This window comes from Grampus griseus (genome assembly GCF_964374135.1).
Source record: "Grampus griseus genome assembly, chromosome: 15".
NCBI lineage: Eukaryota > Metazoa > Chordata > Mammalia > Artiodactyla > Delphinidae > Grampus > Grampus griseus.
The window spans coordinates 22,226,068-22,251,318 of record NC_139009.1 but is presented as its reverse complement, the minus strand read 5'-3'; the positions used below and the strand labels follow the sequence as shown (position 1 = coordinate 22,251,318).

General features: G+C 37.5%; 1 protein-coding gene across 1 annotated transcript in view; it reads right to left on the bottom strand.

Annotated features, from left to right (window-relative positions):
- WDR43 (WD repeat domain 43) overlaps nucleotides 1-25,251 on the bottom strand; it is a 46,075-nt gene that overhangs the window by 3,011 nt on the left and 17,813 nt on the right. Inside the window, exons 4-15 of the mRNA XM_082672863.1 lie at nucleotides 22,628-22,748; nucleotides 21,721-21,860; nucleotides 17,196-17,298; nucleotides 16,615-16,679; nucleotides 14,532-14,703; nucleotides 12,936-13,022; nucleotides 11,587-11,718; nucleotides 10,144-10,275; nucleotides 3,870-3,956; nucleotides 3,241-3,272; nucleotides 2,189-2,252; nucleotides 40-153 (exon numbers count right to left, since the gene is read on the bottom strand). Of these exons, the coding sequence (XP_082528989.1) occupies nucleotides 40-153; nucleotides 2,189-2,252; nucleotides 3,241-3,272; nucleotides 3,870-3,956; nucleotides 10,144-10,275; nucleotides 11,587-11,718; nucleotides 12,936-13,022; nucleotides 14,532-14,703; nucleotides 16,615-16,679; nucleotides 17,196-17,298; nucleotides 21,721-21,860; nucleotides 22,628-22,748 (1,249 nt within the window). The remainder of the gene's footprint in view (nucleotides 1-39; nucleotides 154-2,188; nucleotides 2,253-3,240; nucleotides 3,273-3,869; nucleotides 3,957-10,143; nucleotides 10,276-11,586; nucleotides 11,719-12,935; nucleotides 13,023-14,531; nucleotides 14,704-16,614; nucleotides 16,680-17,195; nucleotides 17,299-21,720; nucleotides 21,861-22,627; nucleotides 22,749-25,251) is intronic.

Below are 25,251 nucleotides of genomic sequence, written 5' to 3'. Positions count from 1 at the left end.
CATTCAAAAGTTTAGCACAAAACAATCTGATTTACTCACTTGCGTGATTAGAAGGATGAGCTTTCCGTGAAGGTGGGAGAGTTTCTGAAAAGTTTTTACTCTGCTTTCCATTAACTGGTACAGTGTCCCCAGCTGGGGTACCAGGTCAGGCAACTAAGGAACAACAGCAACAAAAAAATGATACTTTGATACTATTATAATAAAACATGGATAACAAATATATAAATCATGCTCAGATATGCCTGAGTATTCAGCCCCCAGCAAATGCTTGCACTTCCAGTGGCAGTGGCTGCTTGTCACACAGCCTAGCAACGTCTCAAATTTTCAGAGGTCTTTACTGTCCTAACAGCAAAAAAATAATGATGCAAGGTCCGAAGGAGAAACTGCAAGAAGAGACAAACTGCAGGGTGGGACTTCTTTGTGTTGATCTTATTATTTCAGAGAAGATCAATATAAAGGAGACACTAACTAAAGAGTAACCCCAAGCACATACCTCTGGGCTAAAAAGGGCTTCACTCTGAAACTTCCTCTCTGATGATATCACACTATCTACCTCCATTAGGTCCCAGCAGCTAGAGGAAGCTTTCACAGCTTCCAGAGACCAGCAGGACAAAGTGACAGAATACAAAGCTGACCTTATGGTATTTCAAACATACTTCCTGTTAATTAACCCTCTGAGTTATACTTCAGAAATTAAAGCAGGAAATTTTCTTTGTCCCTCCAGAGCTTCAGAAAAAGGGACCCCACTCTTTGCCCTTTAATTAGCCTTTACTTGCCCTCCTATCTCTGACATGAGAGTAAATAAGAGTGTTTCATTCAAATGTTAAACTTTAAACAGTAAAAATGAGAGTGTCTGTACATTACTAAAGCCCCCATGCCTAGCACAGTCCTTGACTTAGAGAAGGTACTTAAAGATATCTGATAAGGAAGGAAGAAATGAAGGAAAGGTGGGGGAAGAGCACTGTTTTCTGAGGAGAGAAAACTGTTTTGGGCTGGAGTCCACCCTGTACCATACTTCCATGGTCTATTTTGCCCTGACCTAGAATGTTATACGACTACTACTCCAGTAGTTATAACTTAGGGGTTGATTCCAGAAGGGATTTCACTACAAGTCCACCTAGGGCTCTTTTTGCTTCTAAGCAATTCAATGAAGTCACAAAATGAGTGTCGTCCTATGCTTGTGGTAATCTTTCCATGCCCATCACCACGCCACTCAGACACTGCCCCCAATCCAACTCCAAGATTTCTGTAAGCAGGGAAACCCAATATGCATTCTTACTGTTTCCTATCTCTTCCCCACATTTTAACATCCTGACAGAGATCTCCACAGACATACAAAGAACGAACTGCCGAACTCAAAACAGGTTAACCAATGGTTTTTCCTATCTCAGACTACTGAAGGAAAAGGATCCTGAGACAGAGAACAAGGGACAGTGATCAGGCAAGAATTGGGTGAAACTGTTAAGAAGGGAAGAGCTATAGTTTAAGGAGTAATTAAAAATTTTCAACTATCCACTAAAATCTTTCAAGAAAACCTATTGTAAGGTTCTAGATAACCAAATAAAAGAAGAATGAGTCAACTGCATTAATTTTATTTCTAGCTTAAACTATAATTAAATTGATGATGTGGCAATAACCCAGCTCATATTGTGACATATAAAACTGGGGTTTTTTTGGTGTTGCTTTATGATTTTATGCTCCCTCCCTTCCATCTGTATAGGTAATCAAGAGCTGACAGTAGCCCCAGCAAAATGTCAGGTATTAAGATATTTATTTCATTTTTATCACAAGGTAATATAGATATGTTAGCATAGATATAAACTCTAAAAAGCTACTAAGCTTTTAGAAGAGGATGGGAGAGATACATACAATGTAAAGATAATTTTGCTAAACAGGTATGTATATAGAAAAACACCTGAAGACTAGTATGTAACTTTTCTCCTTTCTGTATTTTTCAAGCTTCTCTACAGAATATATATTACTTTTAAAATCTGGGCCAAAAAAGGGCCAGTTTATAAAAGGTAACAATGATGACAACATGACATTGCACCTGGGGAAAAAACAAATTCTTTAAAAGCAGCAGCTGATGGTTAAAGGGTAGATGGAGAGAAAATGGTTTTGTTAAGCCATCAGTTGATAATCCTTATCAAAGCCAAACTGTTCAGCAACTACAGGTGAAAAGACTTACTGTGGATAAGTAGGATGCATGGATCGTTAGCACGCATTTTAGCCACTGAACCATTATAACAGCACTGAAAAAAAAAGAACAAATCAACTGATATTCACAAATTCAAAATTAAATACAACGGAGTTATAAAGATCTAGAAAATGACTCTAATAAATAACCACTGTGAATATGACAGTCGTTCATTCTTTCACTGGGTCTATTTGAGGTCTGTGTAATATACTCATCTTTTGAGGAAGGGAGGGGGTAGTAGGATGGACTAGATAACAGGACAAAAATCCCTTCCTCTAAAATAATTCAATTCCAGATATAAAACCTATGCTTTACTTCGTAATTAGCTGATACCAAGGCAGTAAACTGGGCTCAGCTGACTTTGCATTTTATGCTCATATCTGAGCCCATCATCTACTCATCATCAGGTACAAACAGCAAAAGATTTCCACACCAACATTAAAAGACAAATATAGACCAAAAATGTAAGCCGGGCCTAATTAACGAAATCTTTAGATTTCCTCTGTGAGCTCCAAAGGCTAATGGAGCCTATCACGAAAAAAAATTTAGAAAAGAAAAACTATATTATAGACTCTGATAATACTATAGTGCAAGCTGAGATCTTTGAGATATCAACACCTTATATAAATATTTAATCATCAAATTAGCAAAAAAGACCCACAAAATTTAGTTATATAAAATCTTTCCTTGTAGCGTCTTAAGCAACTACCAGAGGCTGAGCAAGTTCTACAGATGTCCAGTTTTACACATCGTGATTAGGCCTGAATTATTAAATCAGACTAACCCATTAAATGACCTGATATATAAAGCTGAAAAACCTCCAATTTTCTGAAGGAAGGAAAAACTGTAATACAGTCTGAGAAATAAGAATCATTCAATTTAAAATAAGTGCAGAGAGCAATATCTGACACTTTGAGTTTTATTAGTTAGAATCTGAAGCTACCTACTATGTAATCTCATGCTGCCAAACACTGCTGTTTTTAAACAATCACATTTAAAATATTTATAAAATCAAAGCAATTTAAGTCGCCTAAACATCTTACCTATTAGGATGTCCTTGTAATCTCTTTGTAAGCTGAGGAGGAGAAAAACAGTATTAGCAACAGTACTTCAGAGGCAGCCAATCTCCATGAATTCCCATGATAACACATCCATAAGAACAAGGGAAAGAAAGACTGTATTAGGAAATCATTATTCTTAAATTTCCTAACTCCTAAATGTTCAACCAATTTAACATAATCTAGGAATACATTCCCAAAATAAAAATAATTATCTGATAAAAATCTAGGCTAGGATTTATATGAATGAATGTCCAGAACACACACAAAGACAGAAAATAGATTAGTGGTTGCCAGAAACTGGGGGTAAGGACAAATGGGGAGTGATTAGTGGGTACTGGATTTCTTTTTGATGTGGCAATTGCACAATCTGTAATATATTATAAAACACTGAACTGCACACCTTAAAGGTATGTAAATTATATCTCAATTTTTAAAATACATAGAAAAAAATCTAGATTAGGCAAATTTTGTCTGAGTAGATCCAGTGATCATCTATCATCGACTCTAAATACCCTGCTTGCTTACATACAGCAAATCCATTTCTCTGAATACTGGATTTTGTCTTTGAGTCATAGCATTAGGACCTTAAAATGAGAAGCGTACTCAGTTACCTCTTGCAACAACGGAATGACAGCATGCAGGGGCATCCTTAGTACAGTTCTCTTTATTAGGTTTAAGTTTCTAGTTTGAAGTACTTTCTGTGAGAAAAAAAAAAAAATGTAAATAAGCATACTCAGAAACTAAGGACACTACAGGGAATACTGTCACTAAAAATTATCTTAAAAACAAAGCAATACTCAACTGTAGCAAATAAAGATTAGGAATAAATGGAGAATGTTATATTATGTCTTATGGCTATCAGACAAGTACAGGCTTCAAGTATCAGGACATTTACTCCATTAAACAAGTTTCTGCTCCACAAATTCTAAATTCTTATAAGCTAATTTTTGATATAAAACAGAAAAGAACACCTCTCGACATTTAAATACAGGTATATACACCACTTTAGAGAAGTTCTCAAACCTTTGTTTTATGAAACATATCTTGTCATATCAACACAAGAGTGAGCAAAACACACTAAAATCACATTACAAGGAAACATACCTTTTAAATGTTTTTGATAAAATTTTAAGCCAATCAAAAGATCATATAATGAGTGCTTGAGTCAAAAACTTTAAGGGTGAAACGCAGTCTCCACCCCACGTTGTATGGATAGAAAAGGAGATAGAGCAGATTAGTCCAAATTCTGGCAGGCCTTTCTGTTTCTCCAAACCCCACCCAGATGCTTCATCTATAGGAGAGGGTGGGAAATGAGTCCTTTCAGGTTTCAAAATCCAGATACCACCCCCTTCCTCTTTAATACTTTTAAATATTTATCTTTCAAAAGAGTTTACAACTAGAGGAACTTCCCTAATGGTTGGTGCAGGCTATGTTTTGGCTGTTGTTGCTATAAAGATCACGTTCAGGATATGAACAGTAGAGGTATTACAGGGAAAAACGCGGAAAGTTCATTTTCAACCTACTTTAATGGTCTTAACATACCCTTTCAAAATTCCCTATGGATTTTATTTGCTTGTAAAAATATCTTTATACCAAACCCTTCTTAAATCTATCAAGTACTATTTAAAAACTATCACTGACATAATTACAAAGTTTATTATGCAAAAGAAAGATTATGTATTTTTATACATAATCACTGGGGAACTGACGGATGGACTGTCCTAATATTGTCATTTTCAAATAATCAGAACACAAGGTTCAAAGCAAAGTATGCTGAGAAGTTAAACAATAATTCACAAGGTGTCTGATGATACTAAACATCCCTCAAATCAAGTCTTTGTTATAGATCAGCTATCACAAAGTTCCAATGATGTACAAGTTACAGGGAACATTGTCTGAACTAGTCTACAAATACTTTTTTTTTTAAATGAAGTACAGTTGCTTTACAGTGTTGTGTTAGTTTCTGCTGTACAAGGAAGTGAATCAGCTATATGTATACATATATCCCCTCCGTCTTTGACCTCCCTCCCACCCATCTAGGTCATCACAGAGCACTGAGCTGAGCTCCCTGTGCTATACAGCAGGTTCCCACTATCAATTTTACACATGGTAGTGGGTATATGTCAATCCTAATCTCCCAATTCATCCCACTCCCCCTTCCCCCTGTGCCCACATGTCCGTTTTCTATGTCTGCATCTCTTTTTGTTAAGGTACTCAATTTTCACAGCATGTTCACCAAACTACCAGGCTTCACTGCCTTCACTTCACTGCCAAGTAGAATAGTAACACTTTAGGTCAAGGAATACAATCTTGAACTTGCTGCTGCACATTATTTATACCAAAAGCTTGGTTAAGAAACATAATGTAGGGTTGAAGGTTTGAAAAATACATGGTTTGTGAAATCCTCTAGTGCTCTAAATGTTAAGTGATCAGATAATTTGTTGTCCAAACTGGGACACTTCTGTGAATGAAAGGAGTCACTATTAGTAATTACACCAAGTTAAGAGGTGTAAACCAAAACTGTCACAGGCAAATAATGGTATGTATGGCCTAGCTATTTAGAAGTTATTCCAAACTGCAGGACAGAAAAATGTAACAAGCTCTCAGATAATCCTTGTGCTCACTAAAGACAGAGGTTCTATGGTAACAATTTTCAAATTAAAAATACACAAAAAAAATAAGTTATCCCAAACCAAGCAAAATGGTAATGAATAGAGGAGTTAGCATTATTAACTTCTGCCAAGACTATAAACCACAGCTACAAGTAGCAAGAAGATGATACTGAAGATGGGATTTTTTTTTAAACTTTACTGTATTATAACTGAAACATAACAGTGCACAATTTAAAGTGTACTATTTGATGTTTGACATACATTTACCCATGAAACAAACACTGTAATAAACATTCTATCACCCTCAAGTCTCCTTGGACCCTTTACATTCTATCCTTCCCTTCCACCCCACCGTCCTCAGACAACCACTGAACTACATGCTGGTTTGCATTTTCTAGAATTGTTCTATAAATGAAATCAAACTGTATGTACTTTTTTGTCTGGCTTCTTTCTCACAGCCTAAGTTTGAGATTCATTCATGTTGCTGATGAAGCAATATACATTCTTTACATTGTTAGATAACAATTTATCCCTTCATGTGTTCAGGGTTCTTTCCAGTTTGGGGCTATTAAAAATAAGGCTGCCATGACCATTCATGTACAAGTCTTTGTATGAACATTTGTTTTCAATTCTCTTGGTAAACACCTAAGAGTAGAACGGCAGGATCTTATGGTAGATGTGTCCTTCACTTTTAAGAAATGGCCCAACTGTTCTCCAAAGTAGGCGTACCATTTTACATTCCCCCAGCAAGATATGAGAGTTCCAGTTACTCCACATCCTCCCCAGTAGATGGTACTGGTCTTTTAAATTTTAATCAGTCTATAATGGGTATGTAGTGTTATCTCACTGTGGTTTTAATTTGCATTTGTGATGATTAATGATGTATAATACCTTTACACGCACTCACTGGCCACTGGAATTCTTTTATGAAATATGTGTTCACGCATTTACCAATTGTTTTTTATTTGAGTTGAGTCTCACTACTGAGTTAAGAGTTCTTTATCAATTCTGGATATAAATCCTTTGATGTATAAGTTGGTTTTTTTTCCCCAGGCTGCGGCCTGCCTTTTCATTCTCCTAACAGTGTCATTTCAAGAGAAAAGTTTTTAATTTTTATTAAATCCAAATGACCAATTTTTCCTTAAGTGTTTCATGCTTTTTGTGATGAACCTAAGAAGGCTTTTTCCATGCAAATCTGCATAACATTTTCTCCTATTTTCTTCTAGAAGTTTTGAGGGTTGGTTTATACATTTATGTCTGTGACCTGTTTTTGTGTAGACTTCTGTGTAAGATGTGAGGAAAGAGTTGAGATGCATTTTTTTCCATATAGATATTCAATTGATTCAACTGCAACTGTTGAAAAGACTTTGCTTTCCCAATTGACTCAACTTAGAAGCACCTTTACTGAAAACCAATTGCATGTGGTCTATTTCTGGACTATTTTTGTTCCTTAATCTATATTTATGTTTTCACTAATACCAAACTATCTTGGTTACTACAGCTTTTTCTTGAAATCAGGTAGGGCAAGCTCCCTAGTTTTGCTCTTCATTTTATAATTACTTTGGTTATTTCATGTCCTTTGAATTTCTAAAAGGTAGCTGTGCTGGAATTTAATTGGGAATGTATTGGATACATAGAATAATTTGGGGGGAATTGCTCATCTTAACAATATTGAATCTTCCAAGCATGAACATAGGCCTTGGTTAATTTCTCCCAATTTTTGTAATTTTCAATGTAGAGGTAGAAACATCTTTTGTAGATTTATCCTAGGCATTTTTTGGTACTACTGTAAATGGGAACTTCTAAGAAATACTTAATTTAAATAAAATTTTTAAAATATTTAAAAATCTATAACTCCTATGGGTGCCATGAATTATATAAATGACTAAGCCTATCTTTTTTGCACAAGCTATAGACTATTTCTTTAGGTCAAATTGCCACTTTCCTAAAAAGCCACAAACTTTAATGTCAAGTGTTCTACAGCAGGGATTTTTAACCACACCTTTGGTCCTATGTTGCATACCTGACACTGCTCACTTTCTTCTTTCTTTCTTTTTTTTTTTAATATTTATTTTGGCTGCACTGGGTCTTAGTTGCGGGATCTTTTAGTTGCGGCATGTGGACTCCTTAGTTGTAGCATGCACGTGGGATCTAGTTGCCTGACCAAGGATCGAATCCAGGTCCCCTGTATTGGGAGTGCGGAGTCTTACCCACTGGACCACCAGGGAAGTCCCCTTTCATTCCTATTTTTAATGACCTCCTATTATATTTCACATATCCTCAGAAGGTTATCTTTGGAAATGAGGAACACACTTTCCAGGGGAAAAAGTATTTGGTTTATTTTTTTACTTGCCTCTTTCTCTTTAGAATGCATGATATCCCAGGTAATACAGTATGGGAATACTCCTATATTCTAGTTTTTCTTTCTTTTTTTTTTTTTTAAAGGTTATTGACTTCTACTTAAACAATATGACGTATCACCTCAAAATCCTGAATAATGAAAAGATCTTACACGTACAATTCTTTACAATTTAAGAAGTGCTTTCACAAACATCATTTCCTTTACTCTCCCAACAACTCTATGACACCTGACAAAAGTACACACTGTCACATCTGAAGTGCCAGATGATTCTAATCTGAATCTCTTCAAGCTTCTAGATCCAACTACCATTGTACAGGAATATGATGGACAAGAAGTATATTAAATGATACTTGTTGGGTTAAATGACCCAGTAAAATGGATTTGCAGGAGGCAAAATCCAGAATGTGAAATCTCTTTAGAGCAAATAACCTAGCTTCCCCAAATTGCAAAAGACAGAAAAGGCAAATCCACCAAATAGTGTGGACTTCGTTGGGATCCAGTTTTGAAGAAAGCAAAGAAAAAAAAACTTTACAAGACAATCAGCGAAAGATAAATACTAACTGGATATTTGATGATTTTAAGGAATCACTGTTCACCTTTTTAGGTGTGATAATGAATTGTGGTTATGTTTTTCAAAGGAATTTCTATTGTTACAGTTGAACAGGGATATATTTGTGGATGAAATAAATAATAGTTCTGAAATTTGCTTCACTGTAACCTGGGTAGGGGGTGAGCAAACAGATAAAACAATAATAGATAGACTGGCTAGTGCTAATAATTTTTGAAACTGGGTGATGGGTTCATGGTGGCCCACTGTACTGTTAAATGTTTTGAAATGTTTCTTAGAAACAAAACAAAACAATAACTGGTTCACTTGTACTACTGAAGAAGTTTTCAAAGCACAGTTAAGTAAGCAATGATGACAGATAAGTTATATTTTAAAAACACTGTCAATTGTTTTCTATAGCTTATTTCTCACCAAATCCTCACCTAGGTTTGTATGCCATGTTAAACTAAAATTGACCTCCCAAAATACATACACTCACAAACTATTTTAAAGGTAAGTTCAGGTTTTTAGATATGCCTGGTTCCCCCCTGCTGTTTTGCAAAATCCCCTTAAACACAAATATAAGATATTCCCATTTAGATCAAAATACAAGTCAGAGAGACCTTATTCATAGGCTGCATATTAAAGTCACATCTACACTAAGTGGCACCATAATATCACTACGAGTCACTAGGAATAAATGCACTTAGCAAATATAAACTGCTTTAATCTGATCACGCAGTGCTTAAGTCCAATTTTTTACACTTAAATTTTCTCTACAGACCACTTTCAAATTCTGGAATTTAAGAGGACTAAATTAAGCAACATCGTACAAGCAGTCACCAACTTACAAACACAGAAATCGTAAGTGCCTCCCTTTTATATACCCCCAACCCTCTTGAATTTTTCCCCCAAACCTCCTATCCATTGCCAAGGTTCCACCTCACCGCCCCCTCTCACGGCCAGGGGGAATTAAGTTTCTGGAATCCAGAGTAAAAACTCAGGAACGCATTTTCCTACAGAAAAAAATATAAATTGTGATCTAGAATGCTGAGTATTATAATTCAGCTACACAATGTTTATAAAGGCTTTTGTGAACTAAAGCCTAAGAGCCTAGTAACAATTCACAACAATATTTCTATGAGAAAATGCATTCCAGGTTCAAAATAATTTAATACAATCCCTTTGTAGGTTGGTGACTGTCTGTATAGTGCCACCAAGTGATATATATTTGACTAAACTCACAAAACATTAAATTCAAGACAGCTACATAACATGACTATTCATTCTGTAAATGTGCTGTCAATCACTTTCTAAGAAAAATTAACCATCTTAATTCATTTAAAAACTGCTATAATACTTACATTTAGCATTTCAAAATCATTACTTTCTAAACCCTGTGTGAGGAGAACTGGAAAACTGTTTGTCTGTGGAAGGGTGTCCTTTTCTTTTTTCGCATCTATATCCAGTGCTCCCAGGCGTTCTTCAATGCTAACCTACAGAACAGAAATGACCAGTTAATGTTATATGAGACAACACCTAAAGCAGTTTGGTCAAATTACTTTGTGCTTATGTCTCAGAAGACAAAAGCCACTGACTGATTCACACCTCAACACTGAAAAACACAAATACGCTCTTCCTCATTCCAATAGAATCTCATCACCATAAGGCCAATGTCGTAGACAAGTGTAATACCTGCAATCCAAGTTTCCAGACTCCAGTGAAAACAAATGAAAACCATGATTTGAAAATGTAATTCATAAAATCCCCTCTATATGAAGATTCAAAAAAGACGAGGATCAGGCAACTGATTACTAAAGCACAAGAAAAGACCTATAATCACAAAAGCTTCCCCTTCTGTAATTATCCCTTGCCATCAACCTCGGATCTTTTGCTAACAAATATTATCAAAAGAGCATAAAGACAGTTACGTTCCCCCCAAAATTTCTAAGATGTCTTCCTATTTTTCTGTTTGTTTGCTATACAAAAACTCACTTGTACATAACTAATCCCTTATGAAAGCAAATCTAACAACTACGTTCTGCCAGCCCCTTGGAAGCTCAATCAAAATACGAACGTTCTATTACTACCAAAGCAAACAGAGAGGCTTTGGTAAAGCCTCCTGTTTGGGTTATGTTTTATGAAAAACACTAAAAAGGTAGGAAAAAATTAAAGGGTAGGATCTAGGCCAAACTAGAGGAAGTTGACACCTTATTTTTAAATCAGATATCATGTTATTGAGAAACAATTTTTAAGAACAGCAATGTTATTCCCCAACCCCCCACCCCCAATAAAGCAAGACATTTAAAATCAGGTAAAGAAACACTCTTTCTCTAATGATAAAACAGTTAAAATTCTAGATTACTTAGACAAGAGTGACAAGTGAATGGAAGACCAAAAAGAGGATTTTTCACAGACAAGTACAGTAATCACAAGAGGGTTTTAAGAGTTGAGAAAAAATGAAATTTATAAGCACTTTAAGAGGTTATAATGACGATCACTTTTAAAGGCTAACTAGCATTAAACCAGCCAGGAATGCTCAGACAGCCAAGAGACAAGGCATCACTGGAACTCAGCAACATGCAAAACCCAATGAAAATCATCACAGCAAGTCCTGGCTTAATCTACAATTACCTTATCCAGCTAACAATGACCAAATGGCCAGAAGAGCACCCTCTTCAGTTAATAAGAGTTTTGTCCTCTCCATTTTCTGAAGTTTCAGCTTTGGCTCCATCCAATATAATTCTTAGAATCTCCCAAGTAATCTTAAATTTCAAACTCAAAAATGGTCAGAATGAGTGGATTACCTCCTTTTCCCCTAATTTCCTCTTGCTCTCTATTTCCTCAGTCTGTGGAGGAGCAGGCTTGATAGCTGCATGATGACCAGGTATCCCAGGCACCAGAACTTTTGCTTCAGAATTCATCACTGGTGTTCTCACCTGTTAAACAGGAATAGTAGGGGTGTGACAAAGGAAACTGTCTTACTCTTTGCAAGATTTATCCCCAATGAGAAAACTAACAGCTTTTAAAAGGTTTTCCTACTGAAAAACTTAATGTAACTAACTCAATAGGATATGAATTAAAGATATATTTTAATTGAATACTGGCATTTAAGTATAATCTGAACATTCATTGTTTTAAAGCCTGCAACATGTAAGAGTAAGAACCAAGAAAAACAAAATCTACAGATCACGCAATGACACACTGACTTAAAAATTCAGGGGACAGGGGTTCGATCCCTGGTCCGGGAAGATCCCACATGCTGCAGAGAAACTAAGCCCATGTGCCACAACTACTGAGCCTGAGCTCTAGAGCCCACAAGCCACAACTACTGAGCCCACGTGCCACAACTACTGAAGCCCGTGCTCCGCAACAAGGGAAGCCACCACAATGAGAAGCCCGCGCACTGCAACGAAGAGTAGCCCCCGCTCGACGCAACTAGAGAAAGCCCACGCGCAGCAACAAAAACCCAAAGCAACCAAAAATAAATAAATAATTTTAAAAAAACGTTAAAGAGTGAAGCTGTACATTTTATGACTACCTCCAATAATTGATCTTTGCCAGAAATGCTCAGACAGCCAAGAGAAAGGTGTCATCTCTGAAACTCAGCCAGAAGCGAAACCATTTGAATGTCATCATAGCATGTCTTGGCTTTCCTTTTTTTCATTAGACTGCCAAACACATGATGTCTCCATGTAGATGCCACATTATATTCAAAATAAAGCATGACAATAATGTTCTTATATCTGGTATTTAATTCCAGCCCCATCATGGATTTAGGTTTTATTCCACCCTGAAATACAGCATTCCTCTCAACAAAGTTTTGCCCCTTTAAGTATATAAATTGATGAAATAATTTGATAAATTTGATACTGATATTTACTCAGTGATCCTGCACTGGGGGTGGGGTAGAGGAGGAAGAATTAAATAAATCCAAGGTCTTCAACTTCTAGTCACCTATTCACTCATTCGTTCAACAAATCAAGAGCACAGAAATGAAAAAAGTTTTACAGTCTTAATATCTAAAACCTAATCCCACAAAATTTGTTAAGACAAGATCATAAAGAGGATTTTAAGAGTTTAAACATAGTATTACATAACAATTCAATTCACTCAAATATCTTTTTTCTTAACTTCTAATATGAAATGCACTCACCTTTGTTATAGCTGTTTCTACTTTTGGGGCCCAGCAGATTGAAATATCTCTTACTAAACACATATGAGGTTCTTTGGAATTTAAAGCCTGGGAATAGAATTTTAAAGAGGGAAAGGGGGTGGAAGGTAAAAAAAAAAAAGTGTCAAACAAAGTAACTGAGAGTAAGAATAAAGTGAAAAAGAAATGCATTTTTATAAAAATACAAAAAAGTATAGAAGGCTTCCACAGAAAACTCCTGGTCACTCAGACTGATCACCATTCAGATTGATGCCATATGAGGAAAATGGGTAAACTCTGAAGATACCAGGCATAATGTTTACTTTCTTCAGTTATGTACTGCTCAAATCTTTCACATACGCAGTTTTAAAAGACTGACATTTAAAACGTAACAGATTTTAAAGAAAACATTATTAGCTCATCATCTTATAATCTATCCTAAAAAAGACTGATCCTACCCTAAATTTCCTACTGCTATCCTTCCACAAGCTAGTCAAAGACAAGCAATGCTGATTAATAAAATGCTCTAAGGTGAATCTCTATGTCCTGATATGGTATTAAACAGGAGGGGAAGTGAGATGCAGCAAAGTACATATGTACCTACAAGGCTTTAAAGTTATAGGTAATTCTCTATACCCACCTAATCAATATCTGGAAAGACACAAAGCACACAGGAAACAGGCTGCATCTGGAGAGTGAGGTTATGAGATCCACGTATGGCAAGGAGACGTATGTTTACAGTTTAACACTTCTCTCCCTTTTTTGTCACACCATAACCATGTATTACATTTTTTTAAAGTAAGAAGTATTTTTAAATAGACTCAACAAGAGATTGCTTAAGCAAGAGATATTCCTCTCATAGTCTCTCACCTATTGGACATGCTCATAGTAACTCACCAAAAGTTTCCAAAGAAACTTCTGTAATCAAAAAACCTAAACCACTGCCCCACCCATTACATTTCCACTTAGAATACTCAATGCATGCTATTACTACAGGATCTCTTATTAAGATTTACCTGTGGCTACTGAGCACCTGAAATGTGGCTAGTCCAAACTGAGATGGGCTTGTAAGTGAAAATTATACACCAGATTTTAAAGACATAATACCAAATAAAGGAAGAAGGGGGGCAGAATATCTCAAATAACGTTTTATACTAAACATTAAAACGATATTTTGGATATACTGGGTTAAGTAAAATTACATAGTTGACCCTTGAACGATGCAGGGGTTAGGGGCGCCGACCCTCTGTGCAGTCAAAAATCCACTTATAACTTGTTCATAGTTATAACGTATCCATAGTTCCGCATCTGTGGTTTCAACAACCTTGGATGGTGAGGTACTGTAGTATTTACTATTGGAAAAAATCCATGCATAAGTGGACCCACACAGTTCAAAACTGTGTTGTTCAAGGACCAACTATAAACAGAGTTCTCACAAGTTAAAATAAACCATCCACTGAAAAGTCCTTCAGTTAAGTGGAAACATATGACATCTTCTTAAGTATTCCAATAAGCAGACCAATATATCATTTTTAAATCATTCTCTTCCACAGACATGTTGATGTTGCACTGCTTTACTCCAGAGGAGCAGCTACGTACCACTCGCTCAATGGTGGGCTGAAACCAACTGCCATATACAAGCAACAATGACATTTTGTCGGAGCAGAAACCAGCTGCTAGAATAGGGACGGGTTTTGGTGTTGATTTCTTGCCTTTCCCAGGCGTTGCTATCTGAATTGTGCAGTTTGAAGTCAAAGGCTTTTTGCAGTATCTGGGAATGGAAAAAAATGAGATTAGAAAATGTGAAAATAGCATCTCACACTAATTCTTTGAAGTTGGTGTCACGAAATGTGACCCTCCCCCGGCCTCCACATCATCAGGAGTGACCAGTGTCCCAGAGCACTAGTGTTCCTGTCAAGACTTCATCTATCCCCACCCTGCCAACATTCAAGACCTCACCACCAAACCCTGCCTTGAGGCACAGCTGCTCTTCTATCCCACTCTGTCAACCCTTCCAAATGGCCCCAAGCTCCCAAGTGCTCTCTCACCACCCTGAGCTTCAGCCCCAAATGGCTCTGTTCTTGCCCTACTCTAATCAGCCCCATCTCTAATTGCTTCCAACCCCTGAATCCTCACCATGACCTCTGCATCAGAGTTCCAGGAGCAAAATGATCAGCAAAATATAAACAATATTAGATCCTCAACTTCTCTAAGAGCTCTCCTCACCTTGCCTGCCTCGGCAGCCTTCCCCACACCCTTAGTGCCACGACCCTTGGCAATGATTCAAGTACGCTTCTTGTTCTTCACTAACACTTCAAGACAAGTAGTCTCTCCCTCCACCACCTCCAAAACCTTTGAAATTGCCGTCACCAGCTACCAGCTACATTCCCCTCCTGCCGTCATCCAATGGCCTCTGGGTCACTCAGCATCTCTTAAAGATGTGAGTGGCTGTCACTCTGTCCAACAATTCCACTGAGGAATCCCTTTCTTAGTGATTTCCATATACAGCATGCAGTCTGACGATCCTTCTGACACCCTGCCCTCTCAGTTCCTTTAGCCTTCTACCTCTATCAACCTTGTCCTTCCCTGTACCTTAGCCACACGCTCCTCACACCACAGACATCTTATCACCACTAAGTACACACCCTCCATAATCCCAACTGTAAGCACCCCACTATCTTTCCAACTCACTCTTCCTAGTTTCCCAACTCCACATCCATCTCTATCCAGGATTTTTGGCCTCTGCTTTGGGCTTTACCCTTCTGTGGTCTATTCTCTTCACATCAGATAGAACGACTTAAAACTTAATGTCCTAAAACTTAGATCAAACCTCATCAATCCTCAGTTTAAAATCCTTCAACAGCTTACTACTGCCCAAAGAGAAATGCCCAAGCCCTTACCATGGCCCACCACTTCTGGGCCCTCAACTATACATTCCATGCATACATATGACTATATAAATAAAGGCCTCAAGTGCTACACATCAAAATGTTAAGTTACCTCTAGGGAGTGGAACTCAATGGAGGGAGACTTGAGTTTTATAATCAATTGTCTATGCATCCTGAATGTTTTAAAATAAGTGTATATTACTTTCATAATCCCTATATAGAACTGTAAAAGGAAGAGCACCAACTGACAATAAAAAGTTGAAACCATTTTAAAGTTTAACATAATTCTGCACATGACTGAGTCTCAGACCATGTTTATAGCACATGCAAGAGTTGGCAAACTTTTCTATAAAGGGCCAGATAGTAAATATTTTTGTTTGGGGGGCAGGGTGGGGTACATGTGGTCTTTACTGGATGTGGCCTGCAGGCCATAATTTACTGACCCCTGGTCTATGACTACTACACATCATATCAGCAACTCCCCTCTGTCCAACAAAACACAAGCATTCACTGATACACAAATGTGTGACAAATGTGTGACACTATCAAAGTTAGAAATTAAGGCTTCACCAAAGTTCACAAGCAAAGCTTTCCTACTGAACCAATTTCTTTTAAAATAAAACTTGAGTTCTCACTGGGAATGTATGTAGTCATATGGACAAAGAATTAAGAAGGCTTTCAGAACAATCTAAATGAAAAGTAACATAAAGCAAAGAATATTGAGGTGGGAGTATAAATAAGTAGCAAGTCAGGGAAGGAAAATAAATTTCTGACTTGAGAAACTTCTTACTTACCCATTTAATATGTGTTCAAAAAGATGAACTTGACCATCTCTGCAAACAACAGCTAACTTGACAGGCTAAAAGAAAAATGTAACATTAATAGGTAATATACTTCGGTCTACTCTAATAATTACTTATGAAAATCCAACTACCCTCTCCACCCTTCAAATAACAAGAGATAAATCAAAACAGTAAGGATGTTCAACTCTTGAATTTAAAAATAATCACTGCCACCAAAATAACAATTCAAGTAGTTGTTGTCAAGCCTATAAATAAAAGTTTAGGCTAAGAAGACAGCACAGTCCATGAGAACGCAGCATGGAAGTTAGAGGAGCTAAGTCAACAACCAAGTGCACTGGCTGACAACAGGGAACCAACCGGCAGGCCCACATGTCAGGATTACTGAAAACGCCACTGCGCCCTGTCCTCTCCCCTCATGAGCACTCAATACAGAATCCAATGATTACTTCGAATAGTCTAAGATTTTTATTTTGTTCTCTCTTTCCTGAATCATCGAATCATCAAAACCCTGATTTTAAAAAATAGTATTTGTGAAGTCCAAAAACAAATTCTCTAAGAAACAAGCTATTTACCTCTTCTTTATTTTCTGACAAAGTCAAGTCAATATAGACAGGTTCGTCTGTAACTGTAAAAGACATCACTGCATTCTTCTCTTTGTTTTCTGAACGGACCTGCCTAGATAACAAAACCGATGATTAGATAATGAGACATTTAAAAAAAAAAAAAAAAGGCAAACACCTAAAGGGAGTTACAGCAATCAGCTCCCAACAGCATTTTCATCTTTTGAAAGCTAAATAAGGTAATTAAAGATCAAAATAAGGGAAGCATTTGTGTCACTACCATGTGACATGGTTATATGGGAAAAGAGAAAGCACGAATGCATTTGTGGCAGACTTAAACAATGAGCAACGTTCTTTTCCATTAACCTATTTGTCTATCTTGATGGCAATGCCAACTGTCTGGATCACTGCAGCTTTGCAAGTTTTGAAGTGAGTTTTCCAACTTCTTTTTCAAAGTCATTTGGCTATTCTATGTGCTTTGCATTTCCAACTGAATTTTAAAATCAGATTGCTGGGATTTTGACTGGATTCACTTTGAATCTATAGACTAATTTGAGGAGGATTATCACAGCAATACTGAGAAAACAGAGTCCAGAAATAGATAAATAGATAGATAGATAAATGATCCTCACTATTGGCTGATTCTTTGAGAATCTGCCTACTTGCTAAAATTGATTTGTAGACCCCGAAATCACTATTTGTGGTGATTTCATGGTCTTTAACAGGTATACATAGAGCAGTGAGGCATATGAGCAGCCCAATGCTCATGAGGTTTAACAAGGCTATGCTCTGCCTTTTTACTTCAGCTTTCATACTAAGTATTCTTTTTCCAGCCTATTTAGCGCCACACTTTTTGCTTTTATGCTTTTGGTTGGTGATTTCACTATTTAAAATGGCCCCCAAGTATAACGCTGAAGTGCGGTCTAGTGTCCCTAAGAGTAAAAAGGCTGTGATATGCTTATGGAGAAAATGTTTAAGTTCGATAAACTCTGTTCTGACGTAAGTTAATCAGCTATGTGTGTGTATGTATATAAATAAACTAAGGTATCTTTAAACAGAAATACACATAAAACAAGGTTATGTATTAATTAGACGACAAAAATGTTATAACCAGAGGCTTGCAGAAACCAAACCCTGGTGTTTCCCCAAGGAGTAAGAGTTCAGTATCACTGAATCAGTGCTCCTGAGGACTTCATACAACATAACTACTGCAAATAGCAGGCAATTGACTCAACGTGTATATATGCAGCACCAATTCACTGGAGATAGTACTGGGAGTACTGGGACCACTGGATATCCAAAAAACACAAACAAACCCATGAACCCCAATCTGTTCCTTGAACCATATACACGAATTAACTCAAAACAGATCACAGAACCAAATAAACACAGGACCTAAAACTAAAAAACTTCCAGGAGAGGGCTTCCCTGGTGGCGCAGTGGTTGAGAGTCCGCCTGTCGATGCAGGGGACACGGGTTCGTGCCCCGGTCCGGGAAGATCCCACATGCCGCGGAGCGGCTGGGCCCGTGAGCCATGGCCGCTGAGCCTGCGCGTCCGGAGCCTGTGCTCCGCAGCGGGAGAGGTCACAACAGTGAGAGGCCTGTGTACCGCAAAAAAAAAAAAAAACTTCCAGGAGAACACTTTTGTGACCTTGGGTTAAACAAAGACTTCAAAACATGATCTGTACTTCATCAAAATTAAAAACTGCTTCGTTTCAAAAAAAAAAAAACACAAGCCACAGACTAGGAGAAAATATTTGTAAAGCATATACCTAATAATTTATTTATATTCAGAACATACACAGAACTCTCAAAACTCAGTGAGAATACAAACAACCCAGCAGAAAATAGGCCAAAATATTTGAACACACACTTTGTCAAGGAACATATCCAGATAGCAAATAAGTACTTAAAAGATTCTCAACATCAATAGTAATTAGGAAAATGCAACTTAAAACCGCACTGAGATACCACTACACGCTTATCAGAATGGTTGAAATTAAATGACCATATAAAGTGTTGGTGAAGATGTGAAGGAATTAGCACTCTTACGCACAGCTGGTGGGAACATAAAATGGTACAACCACTCTGGAAAAAATTTGGCAGTTTTTTTTTTATTCTTATTTATTTATTTTTGGCTCAGTAGTTGTGGCATGTGGGCTTAGTCGCTCCACAGCATGTGGGATCTTCCTGGACCAGGGTTCAAACCCATGTCCCCTGCGTTGGCAGGCGGAGTCTTAACCACTGCACCATCAGGGAAGCCCCTGGCAGTTTTTTAAAAAGTTAAATATACACCTATCGTAAGATGCAGCCATTATACTCCTAGGTAGTTACCCAAGAAAAATGAATCATATGTCTGTAAAAAGACTTGTACACAAGTGTCCTTAACAACTTTATCTGTAATATGCCAAACATGTCAACAAGCCTGTAGACTGAGGTGGGGAGGGGGATTACAAAGGGATACGAGGAAACTCTTGGGAGCAATGCAGGTGGCCACTGTCTTGATTGTGGTAATAATCTCACATTTGTATACATATGTAAAAACTTAATTATGCTTTTGCTTTAAGTACATATAATTTATTATGTCAATTATACCTCAGTGAAGCTGTTTAAAAAATCTGGGCACAAATTTTAAAAATTAAAATAAAGACTGAGTAACAGAGTAACAAGCGTGGCTTACAAACATGATTCAAGATCAGTTTCTTTTTATTAACTACTGAGACTTTATACATTTACCAGTAAACAGTCTTTCAGTATTTTTGTGTCTAGAAGAAAATTAAGAGTTGATTTGATAAATTCTAAATATTTCATGCATAATAACTTCGTAATAAAACAAGATTCATTCTAAAATTAAGTTACTCATACTATATACATGCTCAAAATCACTGCTATCACATGACTATACACAGCAGAAGCTGCTATTTTAGCACATCAACAGGAGACAGTACTTCCTCCTTGCAGTAATATGAAAGGGTTTTTCAGTTGTTTTTTAATTTTAATCTTCATTCAGTGGCAAGAAGCCTTCAAATGTTATTTTCTTTCAGAAATGTGTCTTTCAAAGGTAATTATAAGGGAACCCTCGGCTTGCTCTACCTAATAAAACAAAGTTTTCATGAATGGCCTTTGGGGGCAGCCTTTCAATATGCATTTTAATCTGTTTGTTTTTTATGGTTTACTCCTCTGTTACTAGGAAGCCTCAGGTATACACAAACTATCTTCAGGATCTTAAGACAGCAGAAATCAACTTTTCTGCTATACAAAAAATTTTGGAGCTGGAGACCCCTAGTCTCAGGAGCCAAAGAGGTGAGGCATTAAAGACTGAAGCACCTCAGTAATGTCAGGAGATTGGGGTGGCCGATTTTAACTTTTTTGGCATTACTAATTTCTTATGTTAGGGATAAACCCTCTAGAACCAAAATAAGATATTCCAATAGGCGCTCCTCAAAAATGAAACACAGGACAGAAAACCAACACAATTTGATTATAAGAGGCAAAATTAGGAACTAAGCTGATGGTCTGGAGGTGAACAGAGGTCCACCTCCAGACTGACATGAACCTTTCCCCACACTACTACTTTAAGAAATACATATTTGATGAGTATCATTTCTGAGTATTATTTGGTATAAATTTACAGTAACTTTATACGGTCAACAGCATGCTCAACTAACTGATCATTAGGATAAGAAACTACTTCTATTTTTAAAATCTCTACGTATTCTGTCCACGAACATCAGGTAAAAGAAAAAAAGTTAATTTCACCATTAGATGATGTTATAAAATCCAAGAAATTTCTTATTATTTCTTAAATTTAAAAACTTTTTGATGGCTCTTCAATACCAAATAGATTTTTACTTTCAAAAGTAGCTTCAGGGCTTCCCTGGTGGCGCAGTGGTTGAGAGTCCGCCTGCTGATGCAGGGGACGCAGGTTCGTGCCCCGGTCCGGGAAGATCCCACATGCCGCAGAGCGGCTGGGCCCATGAGCCATGGCCGCTGAGCCTGCGCGTCCGGAGCCTGCGCTCTGCGGCGGGAGAGGCCACAACGGTGAGAGGCCCACGTACCGCAAAAAAAAAAAAAAAAAAAAAAAAAAAAGTAGCTTCAAAGGGAATTAGTGACAGCAACCACTGCAAGGAAAGGCTACTGGGATTCTCAGACACAACCAAGGAATTTAAGGTCCTCAGTAAACCATCAAATAGGCATTACTGCACTAACCCTGACAGTCATCTCTTTCAACAAAATCAGAGATTTTCCTAAAAAAATTTTTTAAAAAGGTTTTTAAATTGCCCAGTCACAAAAATATTCAGCCCACTCTATCTCTAAACAAGCATGGAGGAAGTTCTATTATGTAATGCTCTTAAATTTTTCTCATAAACATCTGATTTTTAGGCAGGCTCAATTCCTCATTACAAGTCAATATAAAATAAATCTAACATTAAATACAATAAAGCAAATCTCATATTCATCTTTTACATTAACCATATAAGCTATGACCGATTCTTTCAAGGCAATGTTACCTCCCAAAATCCAAAAGACTACATACCAGACATTAAGTAACCGGTCATGTACTGCTCCAGATAAGAAATAAAGACCTGTAATTCCATCAAAGGGTTGGCTCTCATTAGGAGGTCTGATAGTTGTGAACATAAGTGATGAAACCGGCGTTGCATGTCCCGTGAAATGCTAGAGAAAGTTAAATCTCATTTAGGAGAGGGTGTAAAGCAGTAACAAAAATTAAGAGTTCATATGTATCATAAACAATATACATGATACACATCTGAAATCAGAGCTCCAGACTACTAAGGTTATTTGTGCTATATTCCTCTCACTTTAAAAAACTCCATCCAAAAAAATCTCAACATTAAAGCCGTCCCTTCCAACTCCCGTGAGCCTACCCCACAATCTTTACTTCTTCCATATTTGTGTTAAAGATTCACTTCATTTTATCCATTTTAAAAGGGGTGCCTGGGTGCTCAGACACAGCCAAGGAATTGTAGGTCTTCATGTTACTCTCAGTGAGTTGAAACCACAATTTTGAGGCATCATCACAGCACCAAAAGTTCAGTAACCCCTGAGCACACTCAAAATGTAATTCTAAATCTCCACAGCTAAATACAGTAATATACCAAATGCTGGATGCAAGCGAGAAATAAAAAATTACTATCATTATTATATAATTATATTATTATTGAAGAGAGTAAGATACTTAATTCAAATTCCACTCATTTCATTTTCCATTTACATTCATTCTTCCAATGCATGCAAAAAGGACATGTCTCATCTATCTAACAGATATGGAGGACTACTTTTGTCTATTAATTGTACTATTTCATATGCTTGAAAATAACACATCTGTATTCTTAAAACAATATTCTTTGGCTCAGACTTCTGCCTTTCTCCATACTTACTCTAGACAACTGTTATGCTTACAACTAATTTGATTCACTCACTCTGTAGACTTCTTTGGTCTCCAAAACCCATAGTTTGATTGTTCGACCAGCTGAAAGCAACATCTTTCCATCTGGGCTGATACACAGGGAACTGACGCTGCTATTATCACCTTTCCATTTGCTGTATTGTGAAGAGAAATAAAAACATCTCAATGAATGGGGAGGAAACTTTACTCAAAGCAAAAAGAAAACAAAAGGCAAACTAGGAATTAAAAATACCACTCAAGGGGCTTCCCTGGTGGCGCAGTGGTTAAGAATCCGCCTGCCAATGCGGGGGACATGGGTTGGAGCCCTGGTCCAGGAAGATCCCACATGCCATGGGGCAACTAAGCCCATGCGCCACAACTACTGAAGCCCGCGCGCCTAGAGCCCATGCTCCGCAACAAGAGAAGCCACCGCAATGAGAAGCCCGTGCACCACAACAAAGAGTAGCCCCAGCTTTCCGCAGCTAGAGAGAAAAAAAAAAAATACCACTCAAGGTTCTATGCCAAACTGCATTCCCTAAAATCCTGACTCAGGTAACCAACCTTGGACATATCATCAAGGTAATGCTTCCCCAATAGGACAGAGAATCTTAAGAGGTACCAGGAAATGGGTTAATAAGAGTTATAAGAATGTAAAATGGATAGCTGTGTCTCCTGTGATCCATGGTGATCCTGTTAATGCCCAGGAAACTACCATGCTGGCTGGACCTCTACGTAGAACCCATCCTATCCCCTCCATAGTTCCTGCATTCTCTGGAAGGTTGAGAACTTAATTTACTTAGTAACACAAATGATCTCTCAACCTACAGTACAAAAAGATTATTTCTACCCCAAATCCACAAATATACGCCCCTAGCTGATAAAATAAAATAAATTAGGTAAAATGATTCCTTTCTAATACCACAAATATGATTAACAGCAAGAGTCTTTGTAGGCGGTTGCATACGTTAATGCTATTTATAAGCAACAAGGAGCCTGGCTTGGCTATTCACTTATAAAATCAAGAAGTAAAAAAAAAAAAAAAAGAAGTAACAGTAGCACGGCTTCCCTGGTGGCACAGTGGTTAAGAATCCGCCTACCAATGCAGGGGACACGGGTTCAAGCCCTGGTCCAGGAAGATCCCACATGGCATGGAGCAACTAAGCCTGTGCACCACAACTACTGAGACTGCACTCTAGAGCCTGTGAGCCACAACTACTGAAGCGCATGTGCCTAGAGCCCATGCTACACAATGAGAAGCCACCGCAGTGAGAAGCCACACACCGCAACGAAGACTAGCCCCTGCTCGCTGCAACTAGAGAAAGCCCATGTGCAGCAACAAAGAGCCAGTGCAGCCAAAAATAAATTAATTTAAAAACAAAAAACAGAAGTAACAGGAGCAATCTTCTTACGAAAAAAGGTTAGTTCTAAAGTGGAAGAAAACATATTGCTCTGCCAGTCACACTGGAATATGTCAAATTACTCATTTGGAAAAACAAAATTAGATTCCTGTCTTATATTACATACACACTAAACTTAATAAATTAAACCAAAACTAACCGATTAAAAGTATTAAAAAAATACTGGGGCTTCCCTGGTGGCACAGTGGTTGAGAGCCTGCCTGCCGATGCAGGGGACACGGGTTCGTGCCCCAGTCTGGGACGATCCCACATGCCGCGGAGCGGCTGGGCCAGTGAGCCATGGTCGCTGAGCCTGCACGTCTGGAGCCTGTGCTCCGCAATGGGAGAGGCCACAACAGTGAGAGGCCCGCGTACCGCAAAAAAAAAAAACAAAAAAAAAAACATGGAAACAAATGACAATGAAAACACGATGACCCAAAACCTATGGGGCGCAGCAAAAGCAGTTCTAAGAGGGAAGGTTATAGCAATACAATCTCACCTCAAGAAACAAGAAAAATCTCAAATAAACAATCTAACCCCACACTTAAAACAACTAGAGAAAGAAGAACAAAGAAAACCCAAAGTCAGTAGAAGGAAAGAAATCATAAAGATCGAGCAGATAGAATCAAAGAAAACAATAGCAAAGATCAATAAAACTAAAACCTGGTTCTTTGAGAAGATAAACAAAATTGATAAACCCTTAGCCAGACTCATCAAGAAAAAAAGGGAGAGGACGCAAATCAATAAAATTAGAAATGAAAAAGGAGAAATCACAACTGATACTGCAGAAATACAAAGGATTATAAGAGACTACTACAAACAACTATATGCCAATAAAACGGACAACCACGAAGAAATGCACAAATTCTTGGAAGCGTACAATTTTCCAAGACTGAACCAGGAAGAATTAGAAAATCTACACAGACTTATCACAAGTAATGAAATTGAAAGCATAATTAAAAATCTTCCAACAAACAAAAGTCCAGGACCAGATGGCTTCACAGGTGAATTCTATCAAACATTTACAGAAGAGCTAACACACATCCTTCTCAAACTCTTCCAAAAAATTGCAGAGGAAGGAACACTCCCAAACTCATTCTATGAGGCCACCATCACCCTGATACCAAAACCAGACAAAGATACTACAAAAAAAGAAAACTATAGACCAATATCACTGATGAACATAGATGCAAAAATCCTGAACAAAATACTAGCAAAGAGAATCCAACAGCACATTAAAAAAGGATCATACACCATGATC